This window comes from Chelonia mydas, chromosome 4 (assembly GCF_015237465.2).
Source record: "Chelonia mydas isolate rCheMyd1 chromosome 4, rCheMyd1.pri.v2, whole genome shotgun sequence".
In the NCBI taxonomy this organism is placed as follows: Eukaryota; Metazoa; Chordata; order Testudines; family Cheloniidae; genus Chelonia; species Chelonia mydas.
In genome coordinates this window covers 91,656,223-91,675,374 of record NC_057852.1, presented here as the reverse complement: position 1 = coordinate 91,675,374, position 19,152 = coordinate 91,656,223, and the positions used below count along the sequence as shown (strand labels likewise).

The 19,152-nt window shown below is 45.6% G+C and overlaps 1 protein-coding gene across 16 annotated transcripts in view; it reads right to left on the bottom strand.

The window, feature by feature from the left end:
* The window catches only part of FRYL (FRY like transcription coactivator), a 387,869-nt gene that overhangs the window by 152,252 nt on the left and 216,465 nt on the right, over positions 1-19,152 (bottom strand). For all 16 annotated transcript variants that reach the window (XM_037897819.2, XM_037897820.2, XM_037897812.2 and 13 more), the window contains 6 exons: positions 18,029-18,266; positions 16,128-16,313; positions 15,935-16,021; positions 8,683-8,951; positions 8,023-8,218; positions 3,156-3,280 (listed from right to left, as the gene is read on the bottom strand). In XM_037897819.2, the coding sequence (XP_037753747.1) occupies positions 3,156-3,280; positions 8,023-8,218; positions 8,683-8,951; positions 15,935-16,021; positions 16,128-16,313; positions 18,029-18,266 (1,101 nt within the window). The remainder of the gene's footprint in view (positions 1-3,155; positions 3,281-8,022; positions 8,219-8,682; positions 8,952-15,934; positions 16,022-16,127; positions 16,314-18,028; positions 18,267-19,152) is intronic.

The window sequence follows — 19,152 nt, the reverse complement described above, 5'->3', positions numbered from 1 at the left end:
TCTGGTTCTTGTATTATGTAAAGGCATAAATAACACTTCCTTAATTCACTTTCTCCACACCATTCACAATTTTAGAGACTTTTATAATATCCCCCCTTAATCATCTCTTTTGTAAGCTGAAAAGTCCAAGTCTTTTTAATCCTCCTCGTATAGAAGTTGTTTCATATCCTAATCATTCATTAGGATACGAAACAAAGTGCCACAAAGTGCTTGTTTATTCCTATTGCTCCTCTTCTTCATTCTCTGTACCTTTTCCAATTCTAAAACATCTTTTTTGAGATGGGGTGACCGGAACTAAACTCAGTATTCAAGGTGTGGGCATACCATGAAGTACTATGGATTTATATAGTGGTATAATATTTTCTGTATTATCTATCTCTTTCCTAATGGTTCTGTTCGCTTAGATGCCCTTAGTTTACCACTTAGATGGTACAAAATGTTTCTTTGTCTTCTACAGAGTAGGGGGTGCAAGTGGCTGGTGTATGCCAGACCATCTTAGCTGGCTCTAAATATAGCGTCATTGATAAGAAGTGCCACTGTGCTAGTGCCAGCAGTCTGGATGATATCTAGCAAATTGTGAGTGGTGTCCTGGATTTCCTCTAGAGGGACTGGAGTGCAACCACAATTCTTCTCAGAATCCATCCACAATCCTTCCTCTAGAGGGACTGGAGTGCATCCACAATCCACTCTGGTGGTGATGGTGAGGCTGGTGCAACTGCCTCCTCAGGAGATGAGGACAGTGCCACAAAGTGATTGTTTATTCCTATTGCTCCTCTTCTTCATATTGCTCCTGAGATAACTATGGTTTATCTCTATGAGGCAATCTCTCTCTGAACTCCTGCTCTGATCCCCTGAACTCAGGGGTCTCAAATATAGGTCCAGGAATCCTAATAGGACAAGTAGAGAAGAAAGGATGTGGCTCCATGGAGAGTTTACCAATTGTCCTGCACTAGATATGTCATGTGGAAGGAAGGAGGGAGGAGTCCTGCAGAACCTAAAACCCCTATATGGGCTACTCTTGTGCCTCAGTGCAGACAAGGGAGTCAGAGTCTTTATCTGGAGTTCATCCAAGGAATGTGTATCCTCATATACCATAATTGGAGCTAATGGTACTGGATGCCTGGTAGAGCAGTGGTTCTCAATAAGGGTCCGGGGCCGCCTGGGGGGCCATAAGTAGGTTTCAGGGGGTCTGCCAAGAGGGCTGGCATTAGACTTGCTGGGACCCAGGGCAGAAAGCTGAAAGCAGAAAGACTTCAGCCCCAGGGCTCCAAGCTCCACCACCCAGGGCTGAAGCCAAAGCCTGAGCAACTTAGCTTCATGGGGCCCCCTGTGGTGTGGGGCCCCGAGCAACTGCCCTGCTTGCTAACCCCTAATCCTGGACCTGGCTTTTATATGCAGAAAAAACAGTTGTTGTGGCACACGTGGGCCATGGAGATTTTACAGCATGGGGGGGGGGGGGGGCGCGTGCAGCACTCAAAAAGAAAAAGGTTGAGAACCCTGTGGTAGAGTCTTAGCTGGTTGACAGTATCAGTGAATGCTGCACCAAAGGAGTGGTTATGTCTCTCGTGATCACTGGTTATGACGATATCAGTGATGTCCGGGTCATATAGGATGTAGTACCCAGCTTTAGAAGATAGGGAATGGGAAGGGCTTCTGCTTCTTGGTGGATCCGATGGTGTCTATTTAGGTTAGATTGGGGGAGCTGATACTGCAGAATCCTCCTTTTACCATGAGATGGTATTGTTGGTATAATCAGCAGTCATTGCCTTCCTCATCTTGCTGGGGCCACTCACTTCAGAGCACTCTTGGCTCTCAGTGCTAACAGTGCAGATTCATGCTCCCTGTCTGCTCCTGACACACCTGTACCAGAGCATGGAGTCTCACCACATCTGAATGTAGGGGATTAAGTCCTCTTCTTAGATGAGGACTTGGGAGCTGTTTTTTGCTTGTTTTTTATGCAAGTGTTTGCTCACACTCTCCTTCCATCTGCGCTGTCTGCTGGGGTCTTCAGTTCTGACCTCCAATGATCCAGAGTCAGGAAGTAGTGTACTCAGAAGGGCACATCTTAATGCCTCCAGCCAATGTACGGGGGGGTCTGATAGCTCAGGGTTGCTGGACTGGGGCCTCAAAGAGGACTACATCAAGAATATTCAGAGCGAGAATACTCAAATGTCAAGTCTGAGAGAGAAAGGCATGACAAATATTGCACCTAGAGGGAATATGTGACTCCCAAAACCAACATAAACAAGTATTGTGGAACTTACTAACCAGGAAGACCAGGGACAGGCCATGCACGACTTAATGCCAAGGATCTTGGGCATGCTACATATCCCAGGAACCTCCAGACCTCTGCTAAGACTGACTGACTGACAAAGAGTAAAACTAAATTAACTATAAGACAAAGGAGAACTATTTACAACAAACCTGAACTGGAAGCAGGAATGCTAGCAAAGCTGCAGACGTTGGAAGAATTCTGTCTCAGAGCACGAACAGTAGAAAGGAACTGAAGAGGTGGTCAGTCCACACCACTCCTTATGCCTTCAGTTTGGAGCACAAAGGTGCAGGTGCAGACAAAAGGATGCTCCTAGTAAAAAATCTTCCAGCCTCAGGTGCATGGAGCAGATACACACATCGAGTAAAATACGTATAGAGGAGCATCAGTCGAAGGAGGGCCCGTTTTGCTGCTTTGATTTATTGGCTTAGTCAATTCTCTATGAGTATTTTTTGCTGCTGGAGGCTCATAATTTATGAATGTAAATTTAATTAACAGTTAGGGTGCTGAGTGCTTTTTGTATTGATGGTTTTTATTGTTATTTAAATATAAAAAACAAACGTCAAATATCACAGGAGGCACAGTGAGTGTAGGACTATGTAACTGAGATGAACTGTTCTAACCCAAAACTACAGCAACAACTACTGACTGACCTTGAGAGCTAGTGTGATTTGGGCTTCAAGTGCAGTCTGTGTATCTATTATTTCAATATCTAGCAACCTTTGTCACATGTCTAATTGCTAACAAACAGGATCTATTCATTGGAGTTTTCAAGCCTGTTGGATATTTCTTTGTGTGTGGTTTTTAAAAGTTAAACTGAAATCAGAGTTCAGAACAATTTCATGATCAATTAGCAATAAAATGGTTAGAGCATAAAAATTACCTAAAAGCTCCTGGATTGGTCCTGCCAAGTCCCAGCACAAGGGATTCTGTAATTTCCATGCTCTCAGAGCGCATCATTGGAACTATGTGCTTAAACAAGGATGAAGGGGACGGACTGCCAATAATCTGAAGGAGAAAACAGAATATTTTTTTCTAGAAAGTAGTTATATAGTATCCAGCTGGTAGCATTAAAAAAAGTTTAATTTTATTTTAAATTATTTCCAAACTGAGAAGTTACTTGAAATAGTTATTATGAAAGGGAAACTTTTGCTCTAAACCAGTAACAACAGTCTCTCTGCATCATATTTTCATATCTTTATTAGGATGTTTTGTCCTTCCCTCACTTGTACAAATCTCATTTCCATTTGTAGACTGATACTTCTGGTTTTATATCAGGGCTTCTTTCTTGAGGGGATTAGCATAGAAACAAACGTCTCCTCTACTTCTTTGGAATACAGGATATCTCATATTGCATAGGGCTCCAGACCAAGTGCACAGGTTTCAGTGACCTCCATAATATTGACATTATCTTCTTCCAGGCTGTACCTTTCGCCTGGAGAGCACCTCAAAAACCTGTCAAGCTGATACCTTTCCCTCATTCAAATCCCTCCTAAAAACTCACTGTGACACAGAAATCTCTTGGTGCCATCTGACAGAGGACCCAGGATGCATAAGGATTACAGAGATTCCCGGGTGTTTGGTATTTATATACTAGATCACCAAAGTGTGTCATGTAAAGTCTCTACTGAAAGCCCATGTCACGTCAGCCCTCATAATCATTGTGAAATGTCATGTAAAGATAATAGGTAAGGAGCTATGTATAGATACTGAAAATTATGTTCTTAAGGTCTGTGATATGGGGCTGGTCACCATAAGGTGAGAAGCATGTTTCTTTCAGGCATGAAACGTTTATGTGTCTGTCTACAAGTAAACTGCGTATTGTATGGTTCACAACGGAGACCCATTTACAGTCGAGTCAAATGCTAACCAAGGGATTGTGAAATCTTCCAATGAGGAAATTTACAGGAAGAAATAAACCAGCAGGAGGGAGTCCTATTTACAAGTGATTTTTGGATTATAACTGTAGGTACAGAGCCGGTCTGCATCCTGTACTGAGGAGACCAGCTGAGAGTGTGGCTTGTTTTGTGAAAATGGCATCACAGTATAGCTGGCTGAAAAATGCTGGTAAGTAATACTAGGTTCTAGAATGCATGTTATGATCTTATTTTATATGTAACCCTTTATTTAATACTTCCATCTACTTGCTATTACCTGAATCTCTCTTTTTTTTGGTTAAATAAACTCCTTATTTTCACTATAAACATATCAAAATGCTGTGTGTTTAGCGGAGCGGTGATCCTGAGGTAAAACTGGTAAACTGGCATGTACTATTCCTTTGGGAGTACTGAATCTGTGAATTCTGTGCGTGCCAGTGAAACAGAAGCTGGACACTCCAGGGGGATGTCCATAGGACTTGGGGTTGGAGTGTACACCTGTAAAAAGAAAGTGGGGCCTGAGGACACCTAGAAGGCAGTGCTTGTGTGGCCAAAGGCTGGAGGTATTGGGGAACTGACCCACAGCAAGCACAGACAAGGCTTCTTCACACTAAAGACAGGTGATAGTTAGGTGTCTCACTATTCTGAATACTCCCAGCAAGCATCGCTCTCACTTCAACTGTAAAGTCTATAAAAAATTAAGTTATTAATTTTCATTATTATCAAATATAAAGATTTTATTCACAACAAAGAGGACATGCAGTAACCACTTCAGAGCATAATCTTTTTTATGTAACTTTCCTTTTCCCTTCCTGTCCCCATCATGTTTATTCTTTTTCTCACTGGCTGTATCATATCTAGGTTCTAGGTTATAAACTCTTTGTTGCAGGGAAATATGCCTATTTGCTTTGTGAGGCACCAGGCACATCAGTAGTGAGCAAGAAGGGCGGACTATACAATATACATTGACAACACATCTTGAAGAACCACCATTAGTACAAGGTAAGTAACCATTTCTTCTTTTCCAAGTGTGTTTCCATATAAATTCCACTGTCGGTGACTCACAAGCAGTGACCTAGATCACTGTAGGTGAGTTCAAGAGTCTACCTGAACGGTAATTGCAAGACAGCCTTCCCAATGTGGGCATCAGATCTTGATGCTGTCTCTGTCGACCACTGTTGGGTAAATGCTCTACGTATCTCTATTATTGAAACATTTCTCAAGAAGGTTGTAGAAGCTGCTTGAACTCTCACACTGTGGACAGTAATCCTCAATGGTGGGTCTAACTTGGCTATTTCATAGCATAACTTAATGCACATAGAAATCCAATTAAAAAATCTCTGCTTTATATAGCCTGACCTTTCATCCTATCTTGAGATAAGCTATAAACAATCTAGGGGACACCCTAACTAGCTTAGTCCTGTCAAGGTAGACGGAGAGCGCCCTAAGTAAATGTGAGGTGTAAAGCTAGCTCCTCCTTTGTTGAATGTGGATTGAGAAAGACTACAGACAGATAAATTAGTTGATAGAGATGAAAGTCAGTCAGAGACTATCTTTGGTAATAATGGCAGATAAAATCTCAAAGTCATTCTGCCTTTAAAAAATATAGTGTACTGAGGTCTTATCATGAGAGCTTGTTTTTCTGCCACCCTTCCAGCATATGTTATTGATACTAGAAAGTTGAATAGATGAAAGAAGGAATATGTTTCTTAGGGCTCAAGAGGTGGCCCCATCAAACCCATCAGAACAATGTTAGATCCCAAGGAAGCGGAGGTCTCCTGACTGAGGGATACATCAGCATAAGACTTTTCAGCAAGCTCTGGGAGGGACTTTGGGTGCAGGAGGGGGCTCTGGGCTGGATCAGAGTGTTGGGGTGCAGGGTGCGGGCTCTGAGAGGGAGTTTGGGTGCAGGAGGAGGTACAGGATGCTGGCTCTGGGGGGGGGGGGGGGGTCAGGGCTGGGGCCTGGGGTGCAGGAGGGGGCTCAGGGCTGGGGTGCGGCCTCCTGCTGAGGAGCACTTACCTCCGGCGACTCCCAGTCAGCAGCGCAGCATGGCTGTCACTAAGGCAGGCTCCCCTACCCCGGCTCCACACTACTCCCGGAAGGGGCCAACTTGTCCCTGCAGCTCCGGGAGGGTGTGGGAGGCACATGGCTCCACGCGCTGCCCCTCTCTGTAAGCACCACCCCCGCAGCTCCTATTCGCCACAGCTCCCCGTTTCCGACCAATGGGAGCTGCAGAGGCAGTGCTTGCAGGCAGGAGCAGAGCATGGAGGAAGACCCCTGCCCAATGGGCCACGTGGCTGTTTCCGGGAGCAGCATGGGGCCGGGCACGCAGGGAGCCTGCCTTAGCAGCAGCCCCACCACACCACCAGAGTTTGCGATCGACTGGGAGATCCTCTAGGATCAACCAGTTGATCGTGATCGACAAGTTGGTGACCACTGCCCTATAGCAACCTACTCACCACAGATACCAATTGAAATTTCTATAGCAAACCACAAGTCTCTTCTGTTCACTATGTTAGTGGTAAAGAAAGTTGAAGAGAACGTTCAAGCATTAAAGAAAATTAGAGGCTAGCATTACGATTTCCAGTTTTTTCCTGGTGATTCAGAAACTTTTAGAGAGAGCCTTCTTCAGATCTGCCAGCCAGGTACTGAGCTCTCAATACAAAGTACCAGATGAAATAAACTTAGTTAACAAGTCAATCTTTCTCAAAACTGTACTCTAGCATTTTTTTAAATGGAATTTTTACAGCCTCTGTCCATCCATTTTAATGGATTTCTTTTTAACAACTCAGGTTATGGCAGAGGCCACCAGCAGTCAAATAATTCCTTTGACAACCTACACAGCCTGTGGATAGGGAATAGCTGGTCTGTAATGCAGCTGTATTCAGGGCTCTTACCTAATGTTCTCCAAGTCATTACAGGTAAAGAGCATGTTTTTCTACCTTTTCCCTTAGGAGGGAAAACGCACTATGGGAGTTTTGCTGACTATCCAATTCACATTTTTATATTGGGTTAAGTAAAGTACCTTAAACTTCTATGATGAGAAATTCCCAATCCTGCAAGGCAAACTCCTTGGATTAAGAGGGCCTTGGATGTTTTAGTGTATTTGCCATTTTTAGAGGAAGAAGGTAAACCTTCTGGGGACCTATGCTCTGGCTCCATGTGGAGTCTCAAAGAACTTTAAGTTCCTGTCAATGGGTGCCCTCCTCCCAACTACGGAATAGGTCCTGGTAACAGAAGGAACAAAATAAGAAGCTCCCTGTCAGGGAAGAAATGTGCTCTACGGTCCAAAAACTGCCTTCCTCTTCTCTTTAGGGGAAGCCACCACGTTGAAAAACTTTTAAGAACAAAAAGATCCATATCTGATGCAAAACAAAGCAAAAAGATGACGGGCGTCTCTGGTTGGGGAAAACACTGAAAAGTGTCAAAATCCTGAAAAGTAGATTGATTCAATCACTGGAATGAGATTAGTTTATTAGCCTAAAACTGCAGAATTCTACCTGCCCATTTGCTTGAAGACATAACTCTTTAAAGATAAATAAAATATCAACTTTTTTCATCATCATCAGAGCAGACTTTATGCTTGGCAATTTTTTTTCCATCATCATCAGAGCAGATTTTATGCCTTGACAATTTTGGCAAGATTTAGCTTCAGATTAAGGGAGGTTAAGCAGAAAAAAATAGGTATAATTTGCTGATATGTCCCATTTCATTGTTTTTTGTTTGACAAAAGCAAGGTGGTAGTAGCATAACAATGTTTTTTCATACAATCAGAAAAGCATTTTGAAATAGGGGATGTGCTGTAAGTCTTAAACATTTTTATGTTACTGAAATATTCAGAGCCACTCAGAAAATGTCGGAAGAACCTACTTTTGAATCAATGCTATAACCACTGTCAGGAGTAGACGCCAGCGTCTCAGGAGGGGAACATCTCACAGAACCTGCAGATGTGGAAGAGGATGTGGAAGTTGCTGCACTGCAGCAAAGAATCAGGTAATTTCTCCAGAGCCCAATATATGAATCACTACTTGTAGTAGTATTTACTTTCTTGGCATTGATAGGGCTGCTATAAAAAGAAAAAAATAGGTGGAAAAATAACACAAATTTAGAAAATGCAATTTACACACTTCATTTTATTCTCCGCTGAATTTTATTTTTTAAACTGTGTATATGCCCTTACGTGTGATCCTTAACATTGTATTCTCTACTCTGATTTAATTAGTGAAGGCTGGTGCAATACAGCAAATTGAACTATAAAAATATGCATTATTGCTAATATACATCACTGCTAAAGTACAATATAGTCAAAAGGCATGAATTAATCTTTATAGCATACTATTTCTCCTCTAAACCCAATCATTTTAGTTAATTTTCTGTTGTTAATATTAAAGCAAGATTAAACCATAGGAAATAATAGTGCTGTATATTTACATAATATTGACATTTAATGGGTATTGTAATTTCAATAAATGTTAAAAAAGAGGTTTAATATACTGTGGTATATTCAATTAACTTAAGAAGTGAACTTACTTAATGTCAACCTGTGGAGACAACAGTTGGAGTCTTGTGTAAGCAAACATCCAAGCATAGCTTACAGCTGTTGGGCAGTGTTTTGGAAGATTTTCCTGTTTCATAAAACTGGAGAGGCTTACAATCCATGGATCTTGGCCCTGGGTCACATGTGCAAATATCCATATATGTGATGGACTCACCACATCAAACTGGTGGCTGATTGGGGAGGAGCTCCAGTCAGCTAATGTTTGTAAATCTATTGAACTGCGGCAATACAGTAAAGTAGTCTGTGTACATAAACAGAATAAACAAACATTTAATATACGTATCCGTTTTTTTATTTGTATAACTGAATGTCTAAAAAAGCTTTAAGTCATAAAATGAGCACACACAGTGAGTAGACTGATAGATTATTAAGGCTGCAATTCAGTCATGGTAATCACGGAATCCGTGATTTCCAAAGACCTCCATGACTTCTGCCAGCACCAGCTGGGAGCTGCAGGGCCCTCAGCTACCTGTGGAGGCAGGGAGTTGGGGGGTACCCCTGCAGCTCCCAGCCACCATAGAGGACAGGGGGATCTGCCGCTCCCAGCTGCCATGGGCAGCCAGGGGGACCCCCGCCACTCCCGGCCGCCACGAGGGGCAGGGGGGATCCCCGGAGCTCCCAGCCATGGCGGGGAGTAGGGAGAATCCCCACCGCTACAAGTGGCAAAAGGGACCCTGGCAGCTCCCAGCCACGTCTGGGAGGATCCCCAAAGCTCCGAGCCACCGCCGGAGGCAGGGGGGACCCCTGCAGCTTGGAGCCACCAGTGTAGGGGGACCCTGTAAGCTTCCTCCCCCCTGCTAGCTGCCCAGACTACCCATTTTGTCATGGCTATTTTTAGTAAAAATGAAGGACAGGTGATGGGCTTCTGTGAATTTTTCATTATTGCCCGTGACCTGTCCTTGATTTTTACTAGAAGTATCTGTGACAAAAACTTAGCCTTAATTATTATTAATTTTGTCTTACAAAAAAGCTGCTAGAGGGCACCAATACATAGCTAAGCTGTTTTCTCTTTCTCCGAAGAAAAGGAATTGGCCATTAGACGCGATCCAGTTTTATATTCAGCCTTTGGCTCATTAATGACCTACTTTTTTTGGACAATATTAAATTCTGAAATCTTTAGTAGTGATCTCCAAGTCACACACCAGAAGCTTCTAAACTGAAGAGCAGAGAAATCTATCTTTGATAAATCATTTTTAAATGAAACAGAAATCTATTACATTCCCTTCGTAGAAGGGGATCAGAGGATTCCCCAACAGTGCCAGAAGAGCAGACAACATCTCGCAAAGAAAAGGGAACTAATCTGAGACTTTTTACTTTTTCAGACACCTACACAAACTGTATTGTTTGTTTATAGGGGATATATCTTGCACAAAAAGAAAGCAGAGTTTTTTTACCACGGAACATAAAGATAAGCACATTTGGATTCCAGACGTGGGTGTGCATGTGCACACTACACCAGAGCTGTTTCTAGTAGTGTTCGTTGACCTGCACATGCGTCACCTGTGTGGTGTACCTGAGGCTTTAAGAGGCTGTGCGGGTCGACGCTGCTCCAGGTCCCTCTTGCCAGCAAGCAAGAGAGCCCACAGCAGAGGAGATGGAGGGCGGGTATTGGAATCCAAATAGGTACCACGCATCTCCAAGAACCTCCAGTTACAGTAAGTAACCCCCTTTTCTTCTATGAGTGATGGTCCATATATGGATTCCAGACATGGGTGCAGAGCGAGCAGTGCTCAGTGCGGAGGTGGGTGTGAAGACTTGCAGGAAGTCTCAGTCTGCAGGACGGCATGGCCAACTGCCGCATCTGCTGCCACTGGTGGGGTGATGGCGTAGTGAACGTAAAGATATGGACAGAAGACACATGGCTGCCCTACAAATGTCCTGCATGGAACATCTGTAAGGAAAACCAATGAAGTGGTATGCACCAATGTGAAGTGGGTTTTACTCCAGGGGGTGAAGGAACATGAGAGAGGGCGTAGCATTCCTCGATGCAATGGGAGATCCATTTAGAGAGGCATTATGAGGAGAGGGTGTGCTCCCAACAGCACTCAACAATGGCGAGAAATAGTTTGGGCAAGGCCTGGAAGGCGCAGGTGTGTTGGAGATAAAAGGCCAGTGCATAGTGGACATTGTGAGAATGCAACATGCGCACCCTAGGAGAGGTGTGCAGTTTGGGGTAGAATATTGAAAGATGGACAGATCCTTTGAGGTGAAACGGAACTGCCACCTTGGCAAGAAACTTGGGGTGCAGTTGCAGGGGGACTTTATCTTTGTTGAAGACGATAAAGGGGCGTCAGTCATCCTGGCCGCCAGCTCACTAACCCGACTTGCCAATGTGATGACCATCAAGATCACCTTTAGAGAGAAGTGGGCAAGAGATCAGGTTGTGAAGGATTCAAAGGACAGCCTGGTGAGGGCAAGGACAAGACTGAGGTCCCAAGAGGGAGTTGGCTTCTGCACTGATGGAAAGACATCAAGTAGATTGCAGAGAAAGGAGGCAGTGGTCGGGTGGAGTGAAGGTGAAGAACCCATCCACAGGAGGGAGGAAGGGGCTGAGCGCTGACAGATGGACGCAGACGGAGGAGTGGGCAAGGCCTGACCGCCTAAAATGGAGAAGGTAATTGAAGAGATGGAGATGAAATGGAGATGGAGTCCAGAGGTTAGTGTTGGCAGCGTGCCCAAGTGGTGAAGCGCCGCCATTTTGCTTGATAGCAGACCCTGGCAGATGGTCGTCTGCAGCACATGAGGACGTCGCATACTCACATGGAGCATGCCTTGTCTACACATGAGCCCCATTAAAATATCAAGCTGTCAAGTGGAGCAGGCATGGATTAGGGTGCTGCAGATAGACATGTGACTGTGTGCGGAGGTCTGGGAGGTGAGGAACTGGATCGGGGGGCAGGCAGAGAAGTGGAAGAGATTGGTGAACTAATATTGGTGGAAGCAAAAGGGGGCTATGAGGATGAGCCACACTCAATCTTGCTGCACCTTCTGCAGGATTTGCAGCAGCAGGGGATGGGCGGGAAAGTATAAGGGAATTTGGTGGTCGAGGGCAGAAAAAGTGCATTGCCCTGGGAACACAGCCTGAGGACTCCTCTGGAGCAGAAGAGAGGAAGCTTGTGGTTTGCAGTGGTCATGAAGAGGTCCCAGTGCAGCATGCCCCACTGCCAAAAGACCGAACAGAGCATGGGGTTGTGTAGCTCCTGCCATAGGCGCCAACTTTTCCCAGCGCCAGTGGGTGCTCGCCCCCGCCCCACCCCCACCCTGCCCCGCCCTGTCTAGCCTCTGCCCCATTCCCATTCCAACCCCTTCCCCAAATCCCTGCCCCAACCCTGCCTCTTCCTAGAGTGAGCCACGTTCCCCCTCCTCCCCCCCTCCCTCCCAGCACTTGCCGCCATGAAACAGCTGTTTCGCGGCTGCAAGCACTGGGAGGAGAAATGGGGACGCGGCACGCTCAGGGGAGGCGGCAGAGCGGAAGTGAGCGGGGGTTGGGAGCTGCCGGTGGGTGCAGAGCACCCACCAATTATTCCCCGTGGTGCTCCAGCCCTGGAGCACCCATGGAGTCGGCGCCTATGGCTCCTGCTTATGACTGGTGTAGAAGGACCTGCTGAATGTGTCTGCCAGGGAGTTGCTGTTACCCGGGAGATTCATGGCATGGATGGTGACTCCATACCTGAGCCACCATTTCCAGAGGTGAATGGCCTCTGTGCAGAGGGAGGGGGACCTGGCACCATCCTTCCTGTTGATATACACAACTGTCATCATGTTGTTGGGTAGCAGTTGAACATGCCAGAATCTGATCGGGGCAGGAATGCCCGAAAGGCAAGGCGGGTAGCCTGCAATTCCAGAATTTGAGCTGCATCTGAGCTTCTCTGGATTGTATGGCCCTGAGCTGCATGGCCTTCCAAATGAGCACTCCACCCGATGAGCGAGGCATCTGTGGTGACAGTGATGCAGGGAGTGGGAGGGGTAAATGGGATGCTGGCCAGGACTTTGCATGGGTTGGTCCACCACGTGAGGGAAGCCAGGACGGAGGGCGGGAGCAGGACTGTCTTGCCAGGTGATCCATCTGCAGTTTGCAGACTGACCGGAGCCAACGCATATGCAGATGGACATATGGAGTCACAGAGGTGCAGGCCGCCATGTGGCCAAGGAGGAAGAGACACTGGCAAATACACATATGTGGATTGCGATGCAGCTGTGTGATAAGGGAGATGAGGGCAGCAAAACCATCTGTGGGAGAAAACCTTGGACCGTGAGAGAGTCCAGGCATGCCCCGAGGAAGGTTAGCATACAGGTAGGGACGAGAATTTACTTGTCCTCATTGATGCAGATACCCACGCAAGCAAGGAGGATCTGGATCATAGAGAGGAAACAGTTGTGGGATGGCACAACAAGGAGCCAGTCATCCAGGTACGGAAACATGGAGTGGCCAAGACAAAGCATTTGGGCCGCAATGACAGTGAAGACCTTTGTGAACACATGAGAGGCAGTGGCGATACTCAAGAGGAGGACCCGGGGGAGGACTCATCTGACAGTGAGAATGTCCCATCGTGAAACAGAGGAACTTTTGATGAGCTGGATGGATGTCTATATGAAAGTATGAATCCTTCATACTGAAAGCCGTGAACCATACCCCCTGGGGGAGGGATGGGATATTGAAAGGGAGCATGACCATCCGGAACCGGAATTTGTGTATGAATTTGTTCAGGGACTGGAGATCCAGAATGGGGTGGCAGCCATCCCCGTTCTTTGGCATAAGGAATTAAGGGGAGTAGAACCCACAGCCACAGTAGTACTGCGGGACGCATTCTATGGTGCCCTTCCAGAGGAGGGTGTCCACTTCCTCTCAGAGGAGATCACATTGGGAAGGATCCCCATGACCACCATGAGATGGGCAACAAGGGGGGGAATGAGAGGAACTCTATCAGGTACCCCTTGTGAACAATGTCCAGCACCCATCAATTGGGAATAGTCTTGCCCCAATTGCGGGAAAACAGGGGAAGATGACCTGGGGCAATGTGGGAAAGGTGGAGGAAGGTTTGCGGGTCTTGGGGAGAGCCAAAATGGCTGCTTTGAGGGATGTTGCGAGAAGGCCGAGGTAGCAGAGGTGGCAGCGACGGAGTAACAGGGTTGTTAGGCACACAGGCGATGACGAGACTGCTCCTGTGGGTGTTGCGAATAGGGCTGGTAGACAATGCGGGGATGGGGGCGCAAAGACTGCCTCTATATATGGTATATGCTGGTATATGGGTCACTGGGCATCAGCGTGCTTCGGAGCTAGTGGAACCAGCCTCAGCAGAAGGGCCATACGTTGATGGTAGGGCGGTTGTTGCCAACAATCCAGGCTATAGGATCACACAGAGGAGAATAAAGGGGCTGGCTCAGAGGACCATTCAGATTCCGAGGACAGGTCTGGCAGTATGAGGCAGAGCGGAGCAGGGCGCTGTGCAAGCAAGAGATGTTCATCCACCCAAGATGGGAACCCCAAGATGACCGGGGAGCCGGGGCACTAAGGAGAGCTAGTGTACGGCGCATCAGTTTCGCTGTGGGCATCACTGGAGACAGGGGTCCCAGCGTGCGCAGGATCATGCGTGAGAGTCTCTGTGGGGGAGGGAGGCGGGAGGCATCAACAGTGCCAGAGGTGAAGGCAGTGTACTGGTGGCCATGACTGGAGGTGGTGCCGGCGGGTCAGAGCACTTCTTGGACTTATGCTCCGTGCAAGGCTTCTTAGGAGGCAAAGCAGCTGGGTCGACGTGCAACTTCTAACCCAACCTGGGAGCCAATGCTGTGTTTACAGGCAGTCCATGTCAAGAAGCCGCCCTTATATCCATGCCCATACTTCTCATGCTCACGGTGCGGCTTCGGCAGTTGCGGCAGTACTGTGGGCGCCGGCACACGAGCAGGGATCGGGGGAGTGCTCACCGGTGGTGACAGGTGTTGCTCCAGCAGATCCACTGGTTCTGGATCCGATTGAGCATGTGTGTGCATAGCCTCCTCCATCAGATGTTTGCAGAGGCAAAGTTCTTTAGCTTCTCAAGTCCGAGATGGGAACAAGCGGCAGCTGGAGCAATACAGACAACCTGGGTGTTCGTCGCTCACAGAAAAGGAGCATGTGCATGAAGCACAGCTTTTGAAGCCAGCTTGCTGGGGCACATCATAGCTGCTAGTTCACAGACCTGTCTGGCTGAAGTAATGGCTACCAGGAGTATCATTTTCATCAAAAGGTGGGAAAGGGAGCATGTTGCCAGTGGCATAAGGGTGGCTTCATGAGGGTAGAAACAACGAGATTAAGGTCCCACTTCAGTACTGGTGGAAAGGCATTGAGTAAACCCTTCATGAAACAGATGGTGGTAGGGTGCATAACACTAAGGTACCATCCATCAAACGGGATGACCCAAAATTAGTAGTGTTGGTGTCCATCCCAAAAACAGAGAAACTTGCAGTGGGCTGGGTGAATATCAACATGGAAGTAAACATCCTTCATGCTGAAAGCCGCAAACCAGGCTCCCTGGGGAAGGGAGGGAATACTCAATGCCAGCATTACTATGCAGAACTTGGACTTTCTGATAAAAGTGTTCAGCACCTGAAGATCTAGAATCAAGTTCTTCTGGAGGTGGAGCTCTCAAGCTTCCCAGGTTCCGGGCAGGAAGGACTTGCAAATGGAGCAGAAAGTCACAATATGTGCCTTGCTGAGGCAGTAAAGGCAACTCTGGTGCTGGGTGCTCACAGAGAATGAGTGCTGGCAAGAGATGCCGTTTTTAAATCCCAAAATCCGGAGCACAGTACCCCAGAAGGGGAGGGACCCGACACGGGGAAATAACTACACTAACTTATCTATCTACACTAAAACAACTACGGCAATTTACAACTATATACTCTGAATGAAGAATAGCCAGTCTCTTAGCAAAAACTAAGAGCACGAAGGAACAGGGGTTCTGACTCAGGCCATGCAGTGGTAAGAGGGAACTGGAGAGGCACTGACCTTCACTACTTATTATACATCGTCTGGGAGCATGAGGGGATGCCCTACATATATGCGGGTCAACAGGCACTGCCAACAAACACTTTCAGACTCAGGGACATGGTGCTCATCCACACCCCACATATGTAATACACATAGGGACCATCACTTGAAGAACAACATTTAGATGAAGATACTCATGATTAAGTTGAGTCCAAACTAATTTCCAGAATAATTTTATATTCTCCACAAAATATTCCTACCTGATCTGCCCCAGTTAGATGTATGAAACTCTCAAGAATAGATGAACTCAGTCTGTCCATCACATCTATTGCCAGCTCATCATCACCCTAAAAAAGGACAAATACAATGCATGAGAATCTCAAAGTTCAAGAAAGGACACCAAGCAGTACCCTCTCAGTGAACAGTTATATATGACTACCTCTTAGCTCTTACCTTGGAAATTTCTAAAAGGGTGAACAAAGCCCGCATTTCTCGAAGAATGCTGACAGCTAATCTTCTGGTCGCAGGCCTTGTGCTACAAAGAATGACCAATGCAAAGCCTTCCACAATATGAAATACGTTGGAGTAAAGGGTCCTCTCCAGGGGAAGAGTATGGGCAGTTCCATTAGCGGCACCACGCTTAAAAAAATTATACAGGTGTCATTTAAATTAACAGCAAAGAAAACACTATTGAGCTATATCGGTTCAATTATTAGTGATAGGAGATAAACATTTCATGACATTGACTCTCACAAGATTTCTAGCATTTCCTGGTTTCGGCCAAAACAGAAATATCATAGGAACAACCTTTCCTGTTCACTTTTGAAAATTCCACTTTCTGCTGAGACCAGTGGAGAGGCATGCAATTTTTTTTAAAACAATTTACCAAACTTTTTCAACCTCAACAAGAAGCATTTGACAGGTTTCAGAGTAGCAGCTGTGTTAGTCTGTATTCGCAAAAAGAAAAGGAATACTTGTGGCACCTTAGAGACTAACAAATTTATTTGAGCATCAGCTTTCGTGAGCTACTGCTCACTTGATCGGATCAAGTGAGCTGTAGCTCACGAAAGCTTATGCTCAAATAAATTTGTTAGTACTCCTTTTCTTCAAGAAGCATTTGGTTCACTTTAAAACTTTTGAGTGAAGGATAAGGTAAATTCTTGCTAGTTCAAACCAGCTCATTCATTCCTATTAATTATATTTCCAATTACACCCTGAGACCTTCACATAAAAAAGAAGCAGTAGATGACTTCTTTGTATGGAACACTGAGCACTATTTTACCACTGCCTTTTTCTTCATAATTATTTTAAAATAAACACAAAATTCAGCAACAAATACAAGGATACACGTGTATATACAAAAATATATCTCTATAACATAAACAGAATAAGCATATTCCAGGGTGACACTGGCACTCTAAGAGAGAGCAGGGCCAGTGCACCAGCTCTACCCAACTGGATTGACAAGAGGGCACCTGGGCACAGGTAAGAGAACCAACAGAGACCTTGTGAGTCAGAACTACTTGAGTGAGAGTCAGGAAAGGGCAGGTAAGAGTTGTGTGGGAGTCAGAGGGACTGTGGAAGGTTTTAGGAGGAAGCTGCAGTTGGTTCCTATGAACAGGCTGAAGACAAGAGAGCACCAAGAGTGTCTTGCTGGCTGACCTACCCAAGCCAGAGAGCCATGGCCATACAGAGGGCTAAGACCAGGGAGAAGCAGAGCCTCGCCTGCTGATGTCTAAGCCAGAAGGCCAGAGCAGACTTAAGGCAGGGGAGCAATGGAGGAGCATACCCACTGATATCTCTCAGGCCAGACAGATGAACCCAGGGGAATAATGAAAGGACCATGGAGAGTGAGGGATGCTCTCCTGGTAAGGATGATCTCCCAGCAGAGGGGCCGTGGGCATTCCCTCTGGGAAGAGCAGGGTTGCACACCAGCTGGAAGGGATGGGGTGGCAGACCAGGCAGAGGTACAGAAGGGAACCAAGAAAGAGTCTGCATGTGGTGGAAAATGCTGGAATGTGACACATTACGTCAACAGGCGAGCTGTCTTAGGAATTTAAATACTTCCACTGGGGTGATAAATGGGCAGTTTTAGGACTTCTAGTTTGGACTATCTGCACATTTTGTAATAAACCAGGCTTAAGGAGCGGTATTCTATTGAGGTAAGCGAGCCACAGCAGGGGCTGCCCTATGACAGCATAGATTATAATAAAAAAAAAAAGCTATGAATCAGATGAGGAAAGCAAATTGCTAAAAACTAATTTTAAGAGAGAAAAAGTGTTTTAATTTCACAGGAAAATTTGTTCAGTTACATGGAATTGGTAATGTAAGAATTTCATGCAGCATTACAATACCTGAGAATCTTGGGTTTTATTGTGCATTTGGGCTGCTTGTTTCCATTGATTTATTAGCTGCACTAACATCTTTACTGCACTGTCAAGAAGGGTTGGATGGACATCAGTCACTTCACGCACAATAAAATAAACAAATCCTGAAAGAACATCTTCCCGCCAGTCCGGAAAATCAAGCATTAATGCCTGTAGAGTATTGAAAGCGAGGGCACGGAGTTCTTCATCCATGTGAATTGTCAGCCTGTTAAGAGAATGTACAACATTGTTAAAAAACTTCACCATCCCTTCAAATCCTCACATTCTCACCTGGACAAAGGCCTTTTACCAGTTATAAAGTGAAGTCAATTTATATCGTTGACTATACAACATGAAGCATCTATGTGCTGGAAGGCTGAGCTAGCTATGCTCCCAGCCTGGAGATATGACTCGTACCTGAACCATTAGTTCTAAATCCATTTGAAGCTACAACTGGATTATTAACAGCAGGCTGTACTGCTACAGCAGTTCAAAGCAATAGGCTTTAACTAATTAAGAGGGTAATCAAATAATTTGAAGAGAATGGGCCATACTTTCAGGTATGCAGTTTTGCACATACCTGAAGAACGTCTGCAAATATTTTGAAGTTCTGGATGGACATCCTTTGGTATGGAGTGCTTTCCCCCCCCATAGACTGAACTCTAAATAAATAGCTATGTTTATGTGCAAACCGGAGCTCATCTCAGGCATGTGCAAAAACAAGTGTACAATTTAGTATGCACTTTTGAAAATATGGCTCAGCTTTTTAGACTAGGAGGCACTTATCAAACATACTATCAAATACATCCATACATCTATGATATGGTTATTTTAATGACATATTTGATCATTAGAAAAAATACTTGTGTTTTTAAAAGTTTTTACTGTCTCACAACACCATCTTCTGTTCCTATTTGACTCCAAAACCACAGGAACAAACATCAGCCATAGACTATACTGTAGTCCTGCCATTAAAGCAGACGTGACCCATGTTTAAAACTCTACTGGTTCCCACCAGACACTGTCCTTCCCGCTCTTCTGCCCCTAAATCTCCTGCTAGTTCCACCTGTCCAATACTACTTGCTCAGGCCATTTCAACTAACTTGTTCTTC